Source organism: Bombina bombina, chromosome 4, assembly GCF_027579735.1.
Source record: "Bombina bombina isolate aBomBom1 chromosome 4, aBomBom1.pri, whole genome shotgun sequence".
Classification (NCBI taxonomy): Eukaryota; Metazoa; Chordata; class Amphibia; order Anura; family Bombinatoridae; genus Bombina; species Bombina bombina.
In genome coordinates this window covers 147,527,955-147,550,102 of record NC_069502.1, presented here as the reverse complement: position 1 = coordinate 147,550,102, position 22,148 = coordinate 147,527,955, and the positions used below count along the sequence as shown (strand labels likewise).

Below are 22,148 nucleotides of genomic sequence, written 5' to 3'. Positions count from 1 at the left end.
GAGACCCCTGAGCTCTGTAGAGACGTCCTGGATCATGCAGGGAGAATAAGGAAGACTGTGACTGAATTTTTAATGCGTAGTAAAAGCGCCAAAATAGGCCCCTCCCACTCATAATACAGCAGTGGGGAAGCTCAGTAAACTGATTTTATTCAAAATAAACGACAGCCAAGTGGAAAATAATGCCCATAAATTTTTCACCAAGTACCTCAGAGAGAAAAACGATTAACCTGCCAGTAAACGTTTTAAATATATGAAATAATAATAAAAGCCTGTTGCTAGTCGCTATCACTGCAGAAAGGCTATGAGTTATATGTATACAGTATTTTCTTAGTGAAGTGCCATTCCCCAGAAATACTTTAGTGCCAACATACATACATAACAGCCTGATACCAGTTGCTACTACTGCATTTAAGGCTGTACTTACATTATATTGGTATTAGCAGTATTTTCTCAGTCAATTCCATTCCTTAGAAAATAATATACTGCAACATACCTCTTTGCAGGTGAACCCTGCCCGCTGTCCCCTGTTCTGAAGTTACCTCGCTCCTCAGAATGGCCGAGAACAGCAAATGGATCTTAGTTACGTCCGCTAAGATCATACACAAACTCAGGTAGATTCTTCTTCTAATACTGCCTGAGAAGAAACAACACACTCCGGTGCTGTTTAAAACAACAAACTTTTGATTGAAGAAATAAAAACTAAATTTAATAACCACACTCCTCTCACACATCCTATCTATTAGTTAGGTGCAAGAGAATGACTGGGTGTGACGTAGAGGGGAGGAGCTATATAGCAGCTCTGCTTGGGTGATCCTCTTGCACTTCCTATTAGGGAGGAGTTAATATCCCATAAGTAATGGATGACCCGTGGACTGACTACACTTAACAGGAGAAAGTTTAATATCTTTGGAATGCAAAGGTTCAAACGGAACCCCTTGAAGAACTTTAAGAACTAAATTTAAACTCCATGGCGGAGCAACAGGTTTAAAAACAGGCCTGATTCTAACTAAAGCCTGGCAAAACGCCTGAACGTCTGGAACCTCAGCCAGACGTTTGTGCAAAAGAATAGACAGAGCAGAAATCTGTCCCTTTAACCCCTTAATGACCACAGCACTTTTCCATTTTCTGTCCGTTTGGGACCAAGGCTATTTTTACATTTCTGCGGTGTTTGTGTTTAGCTGTAATTTTCCTCTTACTCATTTACTGTACCCACACATATTATATACCGTTTTTCTCGCCATTAAATGGACTTTCTAAAGATACCATTATTTTCATCATATCTTATAATTTACTATAAAAAAAATTATAAAATATGAGGAAAAAATTGAAAAAAACACACTTTTTCTAACTATGACCCCCAAAATCTGTTGCACATCTACAACCACCAAAAAACACCCCTGCTAAATAGTTTCTAAATTTTGTCCTGAGTTTAGAAATACCCAATGTTTACATGTTCATTGCTTTTTTTGTAAGTTATAGGGCCATAAATACAAGTAGCACTTTGCTATTTCCAAACCATTATTTTTCAAAATTAGCGCTAGTTACATTAGAACACTAATATCTTTCAGGAATCTCTGAATATCCATTGACATGTATATATTTTTTTTTAGTAGACATCCCAAAGTATTCATCTAGGCCCATTTTGGTATATTTCATGCCACCATTTCACCGCCAAATGCGATTAAATACAAAAATTTGTTCACTTTTTTACTAATTTTTTCACAAACTTTTGGTTTCTCACTGAAATTATTTACAAACAGCTTGTGCAATTATGGCTTAAATGGTTGTAAATTCTTCTCTGGGATCCCCTTTGTTCAGAAATAGCAGACATATATGGCTTTGGCGTTGCTTTTTAGTAATTAGAAGGCTGCTAAATGCCACAGCGCACTACACGTGTATTATGCCCAGCAGTGAAGGGGTTAATTATGGAGCATGTAGGGAGCTTTTAGGGATAATTTTAGCTTTAGTGTAGTGTAGTAAACAACCCCAAGTATTGATCTAGGCCAATTTTGGTATATTTCATGCCACCATTTCACCGCCAAATGCGATCAAATTAAAATAAAACGTTAAATTTTTCACAATTTTAGGTTTCTCACTGAAATCATTTACAAACAGCTTGTGCAATTATGGCACAAATGGTTGTAAATGCTTCTCTGGGATCCCCTTTGTTCAGAAATAGACATATATGGCTTTGGCGTTGCTTTTTGGTAATTAGAAGGCCGCCAAATGCCGCTGCATTTCACACGTGTATTATGGCTAGCAGTGAAGGGGTTAATTATGTAGCTTGTAGGGAGCTTGCAGTGTTAATTTTAGCTTTAGTGTAGAGCTCAGCCTCCCACCTGAAACATGAGACCCCCTGATCCCTCCCAAACAGCTCTCTTCCCTCCCCCACCCCACAATTGTCCCCGCCATCTTAAGTACTGGCAGAAACTCTGCCAGTATTAAAATAAAAGCTATATTTGGGCTTTTTTTGTGGGGGGGTTTTAGCATATTTACATATGCTGCTGTGTAGGATCCCCCCTTAGCTCCCAGCCTCACTGATCCCCCACCAAACCGCTCTCTAACCCTCCCCCTCTGCCTTAATGGGAGCCATCTTGGGTACTGGCAGCTGTCTGCCAGTACCCAGTTTAGTAAAAAAATGCCCTTCTCTGTAGTGTAGCTTTCCCCCCCCCCCCCCAAGATCAACCCCCCACCCCTTCCCGATCCCTTAGCTGTTTATTTACAGCTTTTAAAACTTTTTATTTTTTCACTTTTCACAGTTTATTTTTCTGTAGTGTAGCGGTTCCCTCCCGCTCCCGCCCCGTGCACGCCCGCCGCCCCCCCGTGCACGCGCGCGCTCCCGCCCGTCCCGCCCCCCTCCACTCCAATCGGCACATCGATGGCCGCCCACCCGCCTCCCAGACTTGCTCCCACCCACCAACGATACCGGCCACCGATGTCCGGTGCAGAGAGGGCCACAGAGTGGCTCTCTCTGCATCGGATGGCCAAGGGGGTTATTGCAGGATGCCTCAATATCGAGGCATCACTGCAATAACCGGAAAGCAGCTGGAAGCGAGCAGGATCGCTTCCAGCTTCTTTCCAGACCAAGGACGTACGCCACACGTCCTCGGTCATTAACTGTATTTTTTTTGAGGACGTGTGGCGTACGTCCTCGGTCATTAAGGGGTTAAGGAACTAGCAGATAATCCTTTCTCCAATCCCTCTTGGAGAAAGGAGAAGATTCTAGGAATCCTGACTTTACTCCATGAGTAACCCTTGGATTCACACAAGTGAAGATATTTTCACCATATCTTATAATAGATTTTCCTGGTGACAGGCTTTCGAGTCTGAATTAAGGTATCAATGACCGATTCGGAAAAACCACGCTTTGATAGAATCAAGCGTTCAATCTCCAAGCAGTCAGACGCAGAGAAATTAGATTTGGATGTTTGAAAGGACCTTGAAGTAGAAGGTCCTGCCTTAGCGGCAGAGTCCATGGTGGAAAGGATGACATGTCCACCAGATCTGCATACCAAGTCTTGCGTGGCCACGCAAGAGCTATCAAAATCACCGAAGCTCTCTCCTGCTTGATCTTGGCAATCAGCCGAGGGAGCAGAGGAAACGGTGGAAACACATAAGCCAGGCTGAAGGACCAGGGCGCTGCTAGAGCATCTATCAGCGCTGCCTTGGGGTCCCTGGACCTGGACCCGTAACAAGGAAGCTTGGCGTTCTGACGAGACGCCATGAGATCCAGTTCTGGTATGCCCCATAGTTGAATCAACTGGGCAAATACCTCCGTATGGAGCTCCCACTCCCCCGGATGAAAAGTCTGCCGACTTAAAAAATCCGCCTCCCAGTTCTCTACTCCTGGGATATGGATAGCTGAAAGATGGCAAGAGTGAACCTCTGCCCATAGAATTATCTTTGAAACCTCCAACATTGCCAGGGGGCTTCTTGTTCCCCCCTGATGGTTGATATAGGCGACAGTCGTGATATTGTCCGACTGAAATCTGATGAACCTGACCTCCGCTAGCTGAGGCCAAGCCTGAAGAGCATTGAATATCGCTCTTAGTTCCTTATCGGAAGGAGGGCTTCCTCCTGAGACCACGATCCCTGAGCCTTCAGGGAGTTCCAGACTGCGCCCCAGCCCAGAAGGCTGGCATCTGTCGTCACTATAGTCCATTCTGGCCTGTGGAAGCTCATTCCCCTGGACAGATGGACCCGAGATAGCCACCAGAGAAGAGAATCCCTGGTATCCTGATCCAGATTTAGCAGTGGGGACAAATCTGTGTAATCCCCATTCCACTGACTGAGCATGCAAAGTTGCAGCGGTCTGAGATGTAGGCGGGCAAACGGAACTATGTCCATTGCCGCTACCATTAAGCCGATTACTTCCATACACTGAGCCACTGACGGCTGAGAAGTGGAATAAAGAGCACAGCAGGAAGTTAGTAGCTTTGACAACCTGACTTCTGTCAGAAAAATCTTAATTTCTACTGAATCCGAGTTCCTAGGAAGGAAACTCTTGTGAGAGGGGAGAGAGAACTCTTTTCTTCGTTCACCTTCCACGCGTGAGACCTCAGGAATGCCAGAACAATGTCCGTATGGGATTTGGCGATTTGAAAAGTCGACGCCTGTATCAGAATGTCGTCTAGGTAAGGAGCCACCGCTATGCCTCGTGGCCTTAGAACTGCCAGTAGGGACCCTAGAACCTTCGTAAAGATTCTTGGTGCCGTGGCTAACCCAAAGGGAAGAGCCAAAAACTGGTAATGCCTGTCTAGGAAGGCAAACCTGAGAAACCGATGATGCTCTCTGTGTATCGGAATGTGGAGATAAGAATCCTTTAGATCCACGGTAGTCATGTATTGACCCTCCTGGATCATAGGTAGGATGGTTTGAATAGTCTCCATCTTGAAGGATGGGACCCTGAGAAATTTGTTTAGAATCTTGAGATCCAAGATTGGTCTGAAAGTTCCCTCTTTTTTGGGAACTATGAACAGATTTGAATAGAATCCCTGCCCCTGTTCCTCCCTTGGAACTGGGTGGATCACTCCCATGACCAGGTGGTCTTGAACACAACGTAAGAATGCCTCTCTCTTTATCTGGTTTGCAGATAATTGTTTGAGATGAAATCTCCCCTTTGGAGACAAGGCTTTGAAATCCAGAAGATATCCCTGGGAAAATCTCCAGAGCCCAGGGATCCTGGACGTCTCTTGCCCAAGCCTGGGCGAAGAGAGAATGTCTGCCCTCAACTAGATCCGGTCCCGGATCGGGGGCTACTCCTTCATGCTGTCTTAGAGGCAGCAGCAGGTTTTTTGGCCTGCTTTCCCTTGTTCCAAGCCTGATTAGGTTTCCAGCCTGGCTTGGACTGGGCAAAATTTCCTTCTTGTTTTGCAGCAGAGGAAGTTGAAGCTGCGCCACTCTTGAAGTTTCGAAAGGAACAAAAATTGGTCTGTTTGGTCCTTGATTTGTTGGACCTATCTTGGGGAAGGGACTTTGAAGTAACTTCAGCTGACCAGGATTTAAGCCATAGCGCCCTACGCGCCTGAATGGCAAAACCTGAATTCTTAGCCGTTAGCTTTGTTAAATGAAAAACGGCGTCAGAAATAAATGAATTGGCTAACTTAAGTGTTTTAAGCCTGTCTAGGATATCATCCAACGGGGTCTCCACCTGTAGGGCCTCTTCAAGAGACTCGAACCAGAAAGCTGCTGCAGCAGTGACTGGGGCAATGCATGCAAGAGGCTGGAGAATAAATCTTGTTGTATAAAGATTTTCTTAAGAAAAACCCTCTAGTTTTTTATCCATTGGATCTAGGAAAGTACAACTGTCCTCGACGGGAATAGTTGTACGTTTAGCTAGGGTAGAGACTGCTCCCTCCACCTTAGGGACCGTCTGCCACGAGTCCCGTGTAGCGGCATCTATGGGAAACATCTTTTTAAAGGCAGGAGGGGGAGAGAACGGTACACCTGGTCTATCCCATTCCTTCGTAATAATTTCTGAAAACCTCTTAGGGATTGGAAAAACAGTGTAAACAGGCACAGCAAAGTATTTGTCCATTTTACACAACTTCTCTGGGACTACAATGGTGTCACAGTCATCCAGAGTCGCTAAAACCTCCCTGAGCAACACGCGGAGGTGTTCAAGTTTAAATTTAAATGCTGTAATTTCAGACTCAGACTGAAGTAACGCCTTCCCTGAATCAGAAATGTCACCCACAGATAGAAGCTCTCCTGCTTCAGAGAGCTCTGTATTTATTCTAGCCCCAGAGCTGTCTCGCTTTCCTTGTAACCCTGGCAGTTTGGACAATACCTCTGTGAGCGTATGATTCATAACTGCCGCCATGTCCTGTAAAGTAAACGCAGTGGACGCGCCAGATGTACTTGGCGTCACTTGAGCGGGAGTTATAGGTTCTGACACATGGGGAGAGTTAGATGGCATAATCTCCCTTTTATCAGTCTGAGAAACCTCTGGTGATAAATCTTTAAAAGCCATAATATGGTCTTTATAACTTATAGAAAGGTCAATGCATTTGGTACACATTCTAATAGGGGGTTCCACAATGGCTTCTAAACATAATGAACAAGGAGTTTCTTCTATGTCAGACATGTTTAACAGACTAGTAATGAGACCAGCAAGCTTGGAAAACACTTTAATAAATGTGAAAAGCAATTAAACAAAAACGGTACTGTACCTTTAAGAGAAAAAACTACCATATAAACTGCAAATCAGTGTTAAAAAGCAGTAAACTCTACGAAATTTTTACAGTGTGTACAAGAGACTAAAGCAGCATTGCACCCACTTGCAAATGGATGATTAACCCCTTAGGCCCAAAAACGGATTAGAAAAACGATAACACCGTTAAAAAACAGTCAAACACACTGCCACAGCTCTACTGTGGCTCCTACCTTCCCTTAAACACGATTTTGCAGGAAAGAACCCCTCTATAGTGGTCCTAGATGCCAGAGGACTCCTTTAGAGAAACTGGATGACTCAGTCTGTATAACAACTGTGCATAAAGTGCGCGAAAATAGGCCCCTCCCACCATGCACTCACAGTCAGAGGGCCATAAAAAACTACTCCTAGGAGTAAAATAACAGCCATGTGGAAAACTAGGCCCCAAAATAAAGATTTATCACCCTCAGAGAAAAAACGTTTTTTCTGTTAAGTAATGCAAACGTTTTAACACTAAGTACTATGAGGGTTAACATAAAAATTACCCTTATGTTGTAAGCATGATCCCAGTCGCTGTTAAATCACTGTATCAGGCTTACCTCAAATATATCAGGCACTGTCAGCATTTTCTAGACCTTATCTCTCTAGAAAAAAATATACTGAACATACCTTAAATCAGGTGATTTGCCAACTGTCCCCCCAACTGAAGTTTTCTTTCCATACTCTTCAGTTATGTGTGAGAACAGGAATGGACCTTAGTTACAAACCGCTAAGATCATCAACCTCCAGGCAGATGATTCTTCCAATTTCTGCCTGAGAGTGAAACAGTACAACGCCGGTACCATTTAAAAATAACAAACTTTTGATTGAAGGTAAAACTACACCACATATCTCTTGATACTTCCTTTCTTGTCGAGAGCTTGCAAGAGAATGACTGGGGGTGGCAGTTAGGGGAGGAGCTATATAGACAGCTCTGCTGTAGGTGTCCTCTTGCAACTTCCTGTTGGGAAGGAGAATATCCCACAAGTAATGGATGAACCCGTGGACTGGATACACCTTTACAAGAGAGTGAAACAGTACAACGCCGGTACCGTTTAAAAATAAACTTTTGATTGAAGGTAAAACTACACTAAGTCACCACATATCTCTTGATACTTCCTTTCTTGTTGAGAGCTTGCAAGAGAATGACTGGGGGTGGCAGTTAGGGGAGGAGCTATATAGACAGCTCTGCTGTGGGTGTCCTCTTGCAACTTCCTGTAGGGAAGGAGAATATCCCACAAGTAATGGATGAACCCGTGGACTGGATACAACTTTACAAGAGAAATCAAGCGTTCAATCTCCAAGCAGTCAGCTGCAGAGAAATTAGATTCGGATGATGGAAGGGTCCCTGAATGAGAAGGTCCTGCCTCAATGGAAGCTTCCACGGTGGCAGAGACGACATGTCCACCAGATCGGCATACCAAGTCCTGCGAAGGCCACGCAGGAGCGATGAGAATCACCAAAGCCCTCTCCTGTTTGACTTGAGCAATCACCCGTGGAAGGAGAGCAAATGGAGGAAATACATAAGCTAGGTTGAACTGCCAAGGCATCTATCAGTTCGGCCTGAGGATCCCTGGACCTGGATCCATATCTCAGGAGCTTGGCATTCTGACAAGACGCCATGAGATCCAGCTCCAGCCTGCCCCATTTGAAAATCAAGCTGGGAAATACTTCCGGAGGGAGTTCCCATTCCCCCGGATGAAACGTCTGTCTGCTCAAAAAATCTGCCTCCCAATTATCCACTCCTGGGATGTGGATTGCTGACAGATAACAAGAGTGAGTCTCAGCCCACTGAATTATCCTGGATACTTCTGTCATCGCTAAGGAACTCCTTGTTCCTCCCTGATGATTGATGTAGGCTACAGTCGTGATGTCCGACTAGAATCTGATGAATTTGGTCGAAGCCAACTGAGGCCAAGCCAGAAGCGCATTGAATATTGCTCTCAATTCCAGAATGTTGATGGGAAGTAAAGACTCCGATCGAGTTCATACACCTTGAGCCTTCAAGGAATTCCAGACTGCTCCCCATCCTATTAGACTGGCATCTGTTGTCCCTATTTCCCATGAGGGCCTGCGGAGGCATGTCCCCTGAGACAGATGATCCAGCGACAACCACCACAGAAGAGACTCCCTTGTCTCCCGCTCTAGATCTATTTGAGGAGACAAATTTGCATAATCTCCATTCCACTGTTTGAGCATGTTCAGTTGTAGAGGTCTGAGATAAAAACGAGCAAACGGAATGATGTCCATTGCTGCCACCATTAAGCCAATTACCTCCATGCACTGAGCCATTGACGGCCGAGGATTGGACTGAAGATATCAGAATGTATTCAGAATTTTTAACTTTCTGACTTCCGTCAAAAAGATCTTCATGGATAGAGAGTCGAGTAGAGTTCCCAGGAAGGGAACCCTTGTCTGTGGAATTAGTGAACTTTTCTCGAGATTCACCTTCCACCCATGAGTCCTTAGAAAGAACAGAACAATATCGGTATGGCACTTTGCTAGCTGATAAGACGATGCCTGGATCAGAATATCATCCAGATAAGGCGCCACAGCAATGCCCCGCGGTCTTAGAACCGCCAGCAGAGACCCCAGAACCTTTGTGAAAATTCTGGGTGCCGTGGCCAGGCCGAAAGGAAGGGCCACAAACTGAAAATGTTTGTCCAGGAAGGCAAACCTCAGGAACTTGTGATGATCCCTGTGGATAGGTATATGAAGATACGCGTCCTTTAGATCCACGGTAGTCATATATTTACCCTACTGGATCAATGGAAGAATGGTCCGAATAGTTTCCATCTTGAAGGATGGAACTCTGAGAAATTTGTTTAGACTTTTGAGATCTAAAATGGGTCAAATATTCCCTCTTTTTTGGGAACTACAAAGAGATTTGAGTAAAACCCCTGCCCCTGTTCCTGAATTGGAACGGGGCATATTACTCCCATGAGGGAGAGATCTCTTACACAGTGTAAGAATGTCTATCTTTTTATCTGGTCGACAGATAATCGTGAAAGAAGAAACCTTGCCCTGGGGAAAGAGTTTTTGAACTCCAGCTGATACCCTTGAGACACGATTTCTAGTGTCCAGGGATCCTGAACGTCTCTTATCCAAGCCTGGACAAAGAGAGAAAGTCTGCCCCCTACAAGATACGGTCCCGGATCGGGGGCCGCTCCTTCATGCTGTCTTGGTAGCAGCAGCAGGCTTCTTGGGTTGTTTACCCTTGTTCCATACCTGGTTGGGTCTCCAGGTGGACTTGGCTTGATAAAAATTCCCTTCCTGTTTAGTGGAAGAGGAAGAGGGGATTCCCTTGAAATTTTGAAAGGAACGAAAATTACTCTGTCGTCCCCTTTGCTTAGATGTTTTATCTTGAGGGAGGAGATGACCCTTACCTCCCGTAATGTCAGAAATGATCTCCTTCAAGTCAGGCCCGAACAGGGTTTTTCCCTTGAAAGGAATAGCCAAGAGCTTAGATTTAGAGGACACATCCGCAGACCAAGATTTTAACCAGAAGGCTCTTCAAGTTAAGATGGAGAAACCTGAATTCTTAGCCGCCAATTTGGTGATCTGAAAGGAGGCATCCGTAATAAAATAATTAGCCAGCTTAAGGGCCTTAATTCTATCCTGTATTTCCTCTAAAGAATTTTCAGTCCTTAGAGACTCTTCTAGAGCGTCAAACCAAAAGGCAGCCGCAGTTGTGACTGTTACAATGCAGGCCTAAAAATTGCAATAGAAACCCTTGATGAACATATAGTTTTTTGAGAAGACCCTCCAACTTCTTATCCATGGGGTCTTTAAAAGCACAACTGTCCTCAATAGGGATAGTTGTACGCTTAGCCAGAGTAGAGATAGCTCCCTCCACCTTAGGGATCGTCTGCCAAGAATCCCGAACAGTGTCAGCTATAGGGTACATTTTCTTAAACATAGGGTAAGGGGAGAACGGGATACCCGGTCTTTCCCATTCTCTAGCAATAATTTCCAAAACTCTCTTAGGAACCGGAAAAACGTCAGAATAAGAAGGAACCTCCAAATATCTGTCCATCTTACTCAATTTCTCTGGAGGGACCACAATAGAGTCACAGTCGTCCAGAGTCATCAAAACCTCCCTAAGTAACAGGCAGAGGTGTTCAAGCTTAAACCTGAAAGACATCACTTCCAAATCTGTCAGGGGTAATGCACTTCCTGAGTCAGACAGTTCCCCCTCAGACAGAGCTGCCATACTCCCCAATTCAGAGCCCTGGGAGGGTACATTGGAGATTGCCATCAAAGCATGGTCGCCTGGACCACCTGGGCCTCTTTCCTACTGCGTTTGCCTTGCAAAACTGGTAACTTAGATAAAACCTCTGAAAGAGTGGATAACATAACTGCAGCCATATCCTGCAGAGTGAATGAAGCAGACGCAGTTGAAGAACACGGCGTCGCTTGAGCGGGCGTTAAAGGACGTGACTCTTGGGGAGAAAGTTGCGGCATACCCTGAATCTCATCAGTCTGAGAACATTCCTTAGATATATCTTTATTAAAGAAAATTTGTTCTTTACACTGTAAAGCCCTCTCAATACATGAGGGACAAAGCGTAACAGGGGGTTCCACAATGGCATCTAAACACATATGACATGTACTTTGTTCAATGGTATCCATGATAACATAAGCAAAGGCAAGCTTGGTCAAATTACTGATAATATATTGTAAAAATCAGTCCGATGAATTTATAATTAACAATTGGTGTACTGTGTCTTTAAGAAGAAAAAAACAACCTTCTGAATTAAAACTCGATATAGAAATAGGCAGAGAGTAAGCTGTTTAGTTTATACCAAACTCCCTGCATGTGAGCCTTAGCAAAATCACACTGGTATTCCAGAAAAATACAGCAGTCACCAAGCCAAAGCTCTGCTGCGGCTCCTACCTGCCTCCATGTGACCATTCTTATCCCCTCTAGGCCTGCGCACCTAAGATCGCCTGTAAGATATTACAACAAGCGGTCTTAGGAGCCGTGAGGAGAAGCTGCCAACTGGAACTCAGTCGAGTTTAAAAACTGTGTGGCTAAGCGCGCGAACCTAAGCCCCGCTCCTCGTGGGGGGAAAAATAATTAAGTACCGCCATGTACCGGAGTCCAGAAAAAAACACTTCCCCAACTCCGGCACTACCCCCAGCGTCAGTCATCTCTATGATACAATAAATTTAATAGAGCAAGCCCGTTACAGTTCAGGTGCATACCAACATAAATGTCCCAGTGCTTCTAGGCTACATTTTAAAATGCTAGAGTGTCTGGAGAATAAGCAGTATGTTGGTCCTCATTCTTCTCTTTATGGCTAATGAGAACCTACATACTGTCCAAAGGGAGCCCTTAGTTCATAGCCCCCAATATCAAAGGCAGAGTACAGTCGGTTCTGAGATATGCTGCAGAGCCCCAGAAATAAAAGACTGCACTTACCTCCATGCTGAGGAACAGCATGGCAATCTCACAGTGTCAAGAGGTCCACTCTTCCTCCTGAGGTCCTGTGAAGGCAGAAGGGTCTTAGTTAACATTCTCTAAGACCACACACAGAAGAGCAGCACAAGTATTGGGAGGCACAGTGAAGCTAAAACCCCACCAGTTCCCATAGCCTAAAAGGCTATCACTCCAGAGGCTGCCCTATAGTAAAATAGTACACTTTGGCACCATTTACCAATAAAAAACTCTTGATTGAAGAATCCAAACTAACACCTCACTTTACCTCTTCCTATCACTAACACAGGCAAAGAGAATGACTGGGTTGGGGAGGAAGGGAGGAGCTATTTATGCAGCTTTGCTGTGGAGCTCTTTGCCTCCTCCTGCTAACCAGGAGGCGATATCCCACAAGTAAGGATGAAATCCGTGGACTCATCCTATCTTGTAAAAGAAAGTACTGAGTATTTCTCCCTCAGACTTTCACAAACAGGGCAGCATAAATGTATGGGAGGCGCCGTGAGAATTATGTCCCACAAGTTCCCATTGCTCTAAAGCCACCAAAGCTCTACTGAAGAGACTGATATGGACTACAGCTACACCCTAGAACAAAGCAGCACAATCTTGCACCACTTTAAAAATAATAAACTCTTGATTGAAGAATCTATACTAACACCTCACTTTACCTCTTACTATCACTAACGTAGGCAAAGAGAATGACTGGAGTGGGAGGGAAGGGAGGAGATATTTAAAAGCTCTGCTGTGAAGCTCTTTGCCTCCTCCTGCTGACCAGGAGGTGAATATCCCATTAGTAATTAAGATGATCTGTGGACTCATTGTGTCATAAAAAAGAAAAGAACCCACCCTAAAATAAAAAAAAACCTTCTCTACAATAACCTAAGCTAATCACTGCCCTGAAAAGGGCATTTTTATGGGTATTTAGCTCTTTTACTGACCAGACCCTAAACTGAAAAAAAAAAAATCTTTAAAAAAAAAAACTAACACTTACCCCAAGACGATCCACTTACAGTTGTTGAAGTCCCGCTTGAAGGATCCATCCAGCCGGCTTAGTCCTCATCCTTGCGGCAAAAAGTCTTCATCCAGGCGGCCTCTTATATCTTCATCCAGCCGGTGCGGAGCGGGCCCATCCTGAAGACATCTGACTCTGAGCTCCTCTTCTTACGGTCACCGCCATAAACTAAATCTTCAAAGATGGCGTCCCTTGTATTCCTACTGGCTCAAAGATTTGAATCAGCCAATAGGAATTAGGGCTGCTAAAATCCTATTGGCTATTCAAATCAACCAATAGGATTTAAGCAGCTCTCATTCTATTGGCTAATTCTAATCAGATGGACCCGCTCCGCCCGGGCTGGATGAAGATATAAGAGGCCGTCTGGATGAAGAATTCTTGCTGCAATGGATAAGGACTTCGCCGGCTGGATGAAAATAGAAGAGACCGTCTGGATGAAGACTTCTTGCCGCAAGGATGAGGACTTCGCCGGCTGGATGGATCCTTCAAGCGGGACTTCAACAACTGTAAGTAGATCGTCTTGGGGTAAGTGTTAGGTTTTATAAGGGTTTTATGGGTGGGGGGGGGGTTTTAGTTTAGGGTCTGGGCAGTAAAAGAGCTAAATGCCCTTTTAAGGGCAATGCCCATACAAATGCCATTTTCAGGGCAATGGTTAGCTTAGGTTATTTTAGAGTTAGGATTTTTATTTGGGGGGTTGGTTGTGGGGATGGTGGGTTTTACTGTTGGTGGGGGGTGTTTGTATTTTTTTTTTTACAGGTAAAAGAGCTTTTGAGGGCCATTGGTAGTTTATTGTAGGCTAGGTTTTTTTTTCATTTTGGGTGGGCTTTTTTATTTTGATAGGGCTATTAGATTAGGTGTAATTCTTTTTTATTTTTGATAATTTATTTTTCGGAAATTAGTTTGTTTTTTGTAATTTATTTTTTATAGGTAGATACTTTTTTTTAATTTTTAGAGTAGTGTTAGGATTTTTATTGGTAGTTTAGTTTTATTGCATTGGTAGTTTCATTTTAGTTTAAAATTATTATATTTTATTTTTTTATTGAGGACAGTACAAAAGATGCATAAGCAGTACAATATGTTTACAAATCAAATATTTACATCATATCTGATAATGTGAAATGCATGAAGGATTCAGTCCTCATACTTTTCTTCCCCTGGAGCATAAAAGGCCACTTTTGGACCTATGGCATTATACGTCCAAGATAGAGGTTAACAGTAGATATAACGAACATAACAGAGAAACAACAAAAGCCATGACTGAGTTCAAAAGTATTGTGTATGACAGCGTAATCTGTGGGTTAACGCTGGATTTAAGGTAGATTAAATTGTGAGTAAAAGTTACTTAAGATAAAACTAGGCACTCTTACAGTACACAACTCATAGAAGTGAGCATATAACATTTGTTATTGTATATAAGGATCACAGAATCTGTCAGGGGTCTGACTTGACATGCTTACAAATTTATAACGAAAAATTTCTTAAACACAGAATGGGTAAGCTGACTGTGTCTGTGCAAATCATAAATAAACATTATTATGAGCCCCACGTGAGTGAAGAATATATAGGATATCTTGCGGTGCATAAAGGAAGCCCATAAACACTATTTTGGGATCCCACCCGCGGCCTTGGCCGTGCGGAGGACCCACATGTCAATTCTTTCCAATATATAGGGGCTATAATTTTGTGATGTAGTCAGACCCCCTTGCTAAACCGAAATGAAAGTAATTTCCCAGGGTCCCCCAACTAACCCCGCAGGAAATGTTAGAGCAACGGGGGTGATGCCTGCGTTTTTTTAACTGGCTGCTAGTTATAAAGCCTAATATGCGGTGCACAAGCAATAACTGTTACGCTATATGGGGTGTTTAGAAACTAAGCTAAAAGTTCCTTAGAGAAGAACATGGCTAGACTGACATAAACAGTAACATATGTGGTAAAGGGTGTGAATACATAGTCATTAATAGGTTAAACACAAATCATACAAAACATCACTGAGGGCTCAGAGGGATCGCTATTTTTTTTATATAGAGGGTAAGGCAACAGATCCGTCCTACATGTGTGATATCAGCCCCCCAAGTTTTTCAATAGATAGCCCACAGCCATGAATTTCGCAGTGGTCGCAGGCAGAGGTTGTGAAAATCTTATCGGCCGGTTAGGGTGTTTTATATTTGCATTGGCAGGAGGTGTCATTAAGAAGCTTGGGTGTCTGGATAAGTTTGGCCGTATATTACATGCTCCGGTCCGTGGCGTAGTGTTTGAAGCATCAACTGCATCCGTGATGAGCATTAAGAAATTTAGCGTTTCAATGGCTTTGGCTGCCCGGGAATCCCCCCTGCGCCCTTTTGGTAGTGACAGGAACACCGGTCTCTGCCCTGTCTGCAGGTATATCCTTGAAGAACCATCAGGGTCCAACATCGGCAGAGCTACAAGTTGTGTTCCCCTTACTCCTATGACAGGAATCATAGCCAATGAACCTGAAGTCTTCTCAGGAGGATTCCCTGTGTTAACAGGAAGCACCATTTTAAAGTGATCGCCATCGCGGTTCCAATTTAGAGTGTCTGGCTTGAGAGCGTGGTCTCTGAAAATGTATCAGTCACCGTTTAGTGTTTGTGATGCGGGAAGTCGGCGGTTTAGGGGTTAATAACTAGTATAGTGGTGACGATGTCGGGGAACAACGGAATAGGGGTTAATAAAAAAATCAGTGGCGGCGATATCGTAAGTGGCAGATTAGGAGTTAATAAATTTAATATACTGTTAGCAATGCGGGAGGGTCTCAGTTTAGGGGTTAATAGGTCGTTTATGGGCGTTAGTGTACGTTGTATCACTTTAGTGAGTTTTATGCTACAGCTTTATAACATAAAACTCATAACTACTGACTTTAGATGGCAGTACAGATCTTGTCATTTTAGGCTGTAATGCTCACTTTTTAGCCTCACTGCAAAACTCTTAATACCGGCGCTATGGGAATCCCATGAAAAAACGTTATTTTTACATGTGCGAGACCGACGTTGCGGTACAGGCTAAAAGGTGTGCGGTACACCTATACAGACAAGACTTGAAATAGCGGGGGTGCTGTTTTAACACTGAAAAAGCCATATTTTCAGCGTTACAAGCCGCAACGCAAAACTTGTAATCTAGCTGAATGTTAGCCATTTTAACGGGCACCGGGAAGGTCTGAGGCACCACCCTGTCCTCATATACTTTATCAAGCTTAGGAATCAAAGGTATCTCCTGTAGTTTCGGTTACAGAACCTCCAGTGTAGCAAGCATTTGTCTCAGCAAAAAGTGCAAATTTTACATCCTAAACCGATAGTCAGGCTCCTTCGCAGCCAGGGGCTTAGATGACATGGATTCCGACCCAGAAAGGAGTTCCTCCGAAAAATCGGAGGAGTCCTTGTCAGCGGATGCCTCTGATATATCCATAGGCATAAAAAAAAACCTGGGCCGGGCTGCCATGAAGTACCCTACGCTTGCGCTTAGCAGAACGTGGTTAAGCATTAATCACATTCAATATCGCCATTTGCAGTTGATCTGCAAAATCTGACAGCGAAGCTCTCCCGAAAGAGTAACGGTTGGACCCTGGGGCACTGCATGTGCAATCGGAGATGAAAACGGGGAACACACCTAACAGGACGGAGAACCCTCAGAGGTGGACGGCTAAGTAGTACTAGACATCCTCTTTTTTTCTAGATGTTGTAACTCTATTAAGGCAAGTGGAACATAGTTGAGCAGGCGGATCTACCAGAGCCTCCTCACAATAAACACAGGTATTAGACTATGTTAAAGAGGGCGTACCCTCTAACGCGTCAGAGTCCGCCATAGCTTGAGCTTTATTACGGACTAGATCAAATTAATAGAATGGCACTTTTATACCTCCAATGGCCGGGGCACTTACCACCTCCTATGACCCGGACTATAGAAACCGTTTCGTCTCCTGAGTCGCTGATCAAACAGAGGAAGTTGTATAGGCCACGCACGGTCACATGGGATGCCACGCAGGACCGCCCCTGCACTAGTGAGAAAAAACGTGCCAAATTGGCCGCGCAAATATTCCTGGAAAATAACCTGAAAGTTCCACCCATTGACAGAGCCTCATCTCGCACATAACGCAGCAATGACACAATAAACAATATTATGTATAAACCCCTGTTCAATAATCCCCATACCAGGAATATTAACCCTTGATTCTATAAAGATAAAATGTATCACACTGTGACCCTGTCTTCTTGTGTTATTATAGTATAATAAAAAAAAATGAAATGATCTTACCAGAATCTATGCCGTGGAACAGGAATACAGCCCTTCAAGTGTGACAGGGTAGTAGCATCGCTAATGACATGGACTTGAGTGTAGAGAGCAGGCAACAAAAGTAATCAACGCTGATTGCTTATGGAGCTGCTAATAATTTTGCAGAATTACTCTCCCTGCATCCCTGGACTCCAACTTTCACCCAGGCTCTCACTGAGAGGCTGACAGGACTACTTAAAACTCCAGTCCCATTGCGAAGAGTACTACCCTCCATAAGAGACGACTCAGAATCTTCAGACACTTCTCTGCCAACCTCCTGTGACAAAAGGCAAAGAATGACTGGGGGATGAGGGGAGTGGGAGAGGTATTTAAGCCACTGGCTGGGTTGTGTCTGCCTCCTCCTGGTGGCCAGGTTCTTAATTCCCACAAGTAATGAATGAAGCCGTGGACTCTCCTCCCCTTTATATGGAAAAAGAATAGACAAAACTGTTGAAAATCCTTAGTAGCATGAAGATAAAACTTTAATGCCTTGAAAACATCCAAATTATGTAACACCATTCCTTAGAATAGAGTGAGGAGTTCGCAACAATGCCTTATCCAGATGAAAAGCCATATAAGGAGAGTCACACTGGGGAGCTGACAACTCCAAAACCCTACGAGTAGAAGAAATCGCAAACAAAAACAGAACTATCCAGGAAAGTAACAATGTCTAAACAATGCATTGGCTCAAACGGAGCATGCTGAAGAACCCTTAAAACAAGATTATTACTCCATGGTGGAGCAAACGATCTGAAAACAGGCGGGAAACTTACCAGGGCCTGAACAAAGGCTTGAACATCAGGCAACTGTGTCAACCTCTTATGTAAAAAAAGAACCCAAAATTTCACCAATTTTCATACAACTGCATGTAAGACACTACTATAAAGAAAAATATGTGCAGATACTGAACTTAAAATCCAGTATAAAACCTTTTAAAAACTTACTTAGAAGTTCCCAGTTTAGCACTGTTGATAATGTTAGGCTGGGAAACCAAGTGAAAGGGCAGGGAAACAGAAACAGCAGACACTCTTCCCCCCCCCCCCCTACCCTGCATATGAAAAGATAGATTACACAAACAGGAGCCAGCAGGAGACTGTAAACACGGGTATACATCTGACACTTTGGGGCTTGGTTAGGAGTCTGAAAACTATATATTGTCGTTACAAAAACACTCCCAGATGTGATATATAAATGTATCATCAACAAAACATTTATGCAAAGAATGCATGTCCCTTTAATAGAGTTAGATGAGAGGCCCTTATTGAGTCCTTCGTAAAGAAACTGAAGAATATGCGGAACTCTAACCTTATTGCCAGGGAAAAACCCCTTTCCGCACAACACAACAAATAAACCCTTTCAGACCTTAAGATAAATATGTTTGGTAACAGGTGAATCAGAGTGAGTCAATGACCGACTCGGAGAAGCCACTCTGAGCCAAAATAAAAAAAACGTTCTATTTCCAAGCAGTCAGCCTCAGAGAATCTAGATTTTGATACAAGAACGGAGCCTGAGACAGCAGACCCTCTCTCAGAGGAAGAAGCCATGGGAAGAGCCGACGACATTTGAATGCGGTTTGCATACCAAGACCCAAAAGTAAGTGCTATTTTCCAAATGAATAGTAGTTCTCTTAGACAAATTAGAAATGGCTTTCTAACTTTAGTACCAAGTTACACAACTCCAGATGAGAATTTGGAACAGGAAACATCATCTTAAAGGAGGACAAAGGAGAAAAAAGTGTGGACATTTGTTACGTTAGGGTTTCCAGTACATCCCCCAGATATATTGTCCGGTGACAAATGTCTAACTTTCCTCTTGAGTTTGTCAGATGAAGTCATAGTACCCAATGAAGCCGATGCCGCTGTGATTCGGCTGAAAAGCCTGGCAGGAAGAGAAACTGATTGCTCTGGGGTACCAAAGTACTATTATTAAAAGCACTAGTGTGAGGGTATCAAGCTAAGAACAGGAAGTGGGTGGAGAGCGCTCGACAAGCAGCGCTGATAGCACAACACACATATTAAGCTTTATTAGGTAGGAGGCAGTCAAGGCTTTCCCATAAATGTGTGATAAGCATGACTCCCGTCAGGAGTCCCGCATTCCAGCACTAGCCATAAAAGCGGATATCCACAAGTCAGTATGAGGGGCCACTAGCCTACTAGCTGTACATATAGGACTCACCACTCAGCAAAGTTCAGGCAGTCCGAGAGTCCTACAATAAAAAATAAAAAAACACCCAGTGTTGGATCTCTGTCACTGACAGGGAGTTTAGATTGAAGAGACCAAATAAGGATCACTGAGCAATTTACTGGGGTGGTTAAGGAACTTCCTTGTGAAACCCAGAAATCATCCAGGGTATAGGCAGATTACAGTGACAGCTCTCACACCCTCTCTTGAAGGAACTATCCATTGAGAGATAACTTGAAGAAATCTTCTTTTAGAGCACCTCCATTCTCTGCCTACCTCCTTGACGAGGCAAACTACTGGGAGGGAAGGGGAAGCATACTTGAATGCTCTGGTAAGGGTGTATCTGCCTCCTCCTGGTGGCCATAAGTTGAATTCCCACTTGTAAGAATTGGATTTTGTGGACTCTTACTACCATTAGAAAGAAAAGAAAGAAAACAAATCTTCATCTTGAAGGTGGGGGGGACTTAATAGGACCTAACTTTCCTTCCTTTTTTGGAACTATGAAAAGACCTAAAGAAAATCATTGAGTTTTTTCTAATTCTGGAACTAAAACAATTACCCCATATGTTCCAGGTTTAGAAAACAATGGAAAAGGATCTTGCCTTTATTAGTTCCTTGGGAACATGTGAGAGGAGGAGCCTATTACAAAAAGGCCTGGATCAAAAACCTATTCTGTAGTCTAGAAAAAATATGCTTAGCATCCAAAGACCGCAAACTGATGTTGCCAAAGCCTTCTGAAAAAGGCTCAATCTACCCCTGCTAAAATTGAATCTGGGTAAGGGGCATGCCAATTTTGTAGAAGTGGCAGATTTCTTAGCTTGCTTGAAATCGTTCCAGGCTTTACCAGTGTTTAAATAAACTGGAGAAGTTGCCCATCACTCTTAAGATGCATGAACATAACAAGCCTTGCAAGAGCTTCAATTGCTGTGACCCCTTGGGGTCAATTAAGAAATAGGGCCTTAACATATAAACTATTTAGTGTGCAAATTCTAAAAGTATTGTCAAATGTGCTCATCCACTGGGTATAAATGTATGTGCTAAAATGTTAAGTCCCCTGGCTGTGATGTACACAGATGTACCTAATAGCCTGTGGGCTGTGTGAGTGCAAGGGTCTACTTACCTGACAGCACTCACTTTAGCATGCATAACAGGTTGCAGGATACCTGCTTTCAGCAGAATAGCCCATCCTGAGTAGAGAATACTGACCCAGGAGTACATGGAAAGTGCAAACAGGAGAAGGCTGTAGGATAAATACCAGTGACAAATATGGCAGGCTAGTGACAAACTAAGAGGAAGAATTACCCTCACTGCCCGTGCTAGCCTACACAACCTTCTGTCCTATTCCAGGCTGTCTAAGTGGAATAATGGGTCTCACAGAGGTCTGAGAATCACTATCTATAATTAGTCTGAAACACCAAGTTTTCACCTTCTCCTATGGAGGCAAAATATAAGACTGATGTAGTAAAAAAAAAAAGTCGGAGGGATTAAAAGCTCTTGGTATGTTGGGTATTTTTTTCCTCCTTTTAGTGTGCAGTAGTTAGAACCCCCATGTAGGCGCTTTAGCTTGTAGAAGGAAATAATTTCAACATTTTGACGGCCAGGAAACTGAAAACCCACTTGGAATGAGACGCAATCACGAGTTTGCTACAAACTTATGGATTTTGAGGTAGCTGGTGGTAAATTTCTTCTTTTTCGCATGCTAAATGTTATTTATACGATGTGCCTTGTAACACAGTAGCAGTAAAATGAACTTTGATTAATAATTTACATACAGGTGGAGAGGGAGAAGTTCTACTTCAACAAATAGGAAGTAGTCTCAATATATATCTATATCAGAGATCAAGAGAGGTTTATCCAGCCATTTGCCCTTATCGAGTAATCACAATTTTTTTAGTTACCTGAATGTTAAAATGATCAAGGATTGCCAACAGTTCTTCTTTTTTAGAAGAAACCAATGCCCCTAAAAAACAAGCCAATTACACACAATTAGTTTTTTATATTAAAAAAATAAAAACAATTATTAAAATATGAATTATAAATATAAAGAGATTTATTGTTAACAAAAGTAAATAATTGGTTGCTGATGCACTCCAGAATCTATGCATTGCAGATAAAAAAAAAAAAGTTAACACATGTAATGTAGTGTACCACTCATTTCATTACTAAAAAAAGAAATTGGGCATTAAAAATTAAATTAAAATACATTGCATAGATTTCTCTGCAGTGCTTCAACAACCTATTTTTTTTTACACAAATCAATATCTTTTTACTTAAAGTTGAACCAAAAAAAAAAATACTGGAAGATCAGGTAGATAGATATATATATAGATATATATAGATATATAGATAGATAGATATAAACACAAAGAGAAAGCCTAGAACTCACTTGCAAGTACTCAGCTAAGATTAAAAGCAAAACTGGAAGAGTTAGTTATCTGGCCAAATGGGACAAGCCATCCATTTACCTGATACAAAAATCTGATGGTGAAAATGTATATAAGCATGCAATGCAACTTAAACTGTATAAGGGCTCTTAAAGCCCT

General features: G+C 43.0%; 1 protein-coding gene across 1 annotated transcript in view; it reads right to left on the bottom strand.

The window, feature by feature from the left end:
* Window positions 1-22,148, bottom strand: part of SMC6 (structural maintenance of chromosomes 6) — an 869,177-nt gene that overhangs the window by 714,730 nt on the left and 132,299 nt on the right. Inside the window, 1 exon segment of the mRNA XM_053711237.1 lies at window positions 21,504-21,565. Within this exon segment, the coding sequence (XP_053567212.1) occupies window positions 21,504-21,565 (62 nt within the window).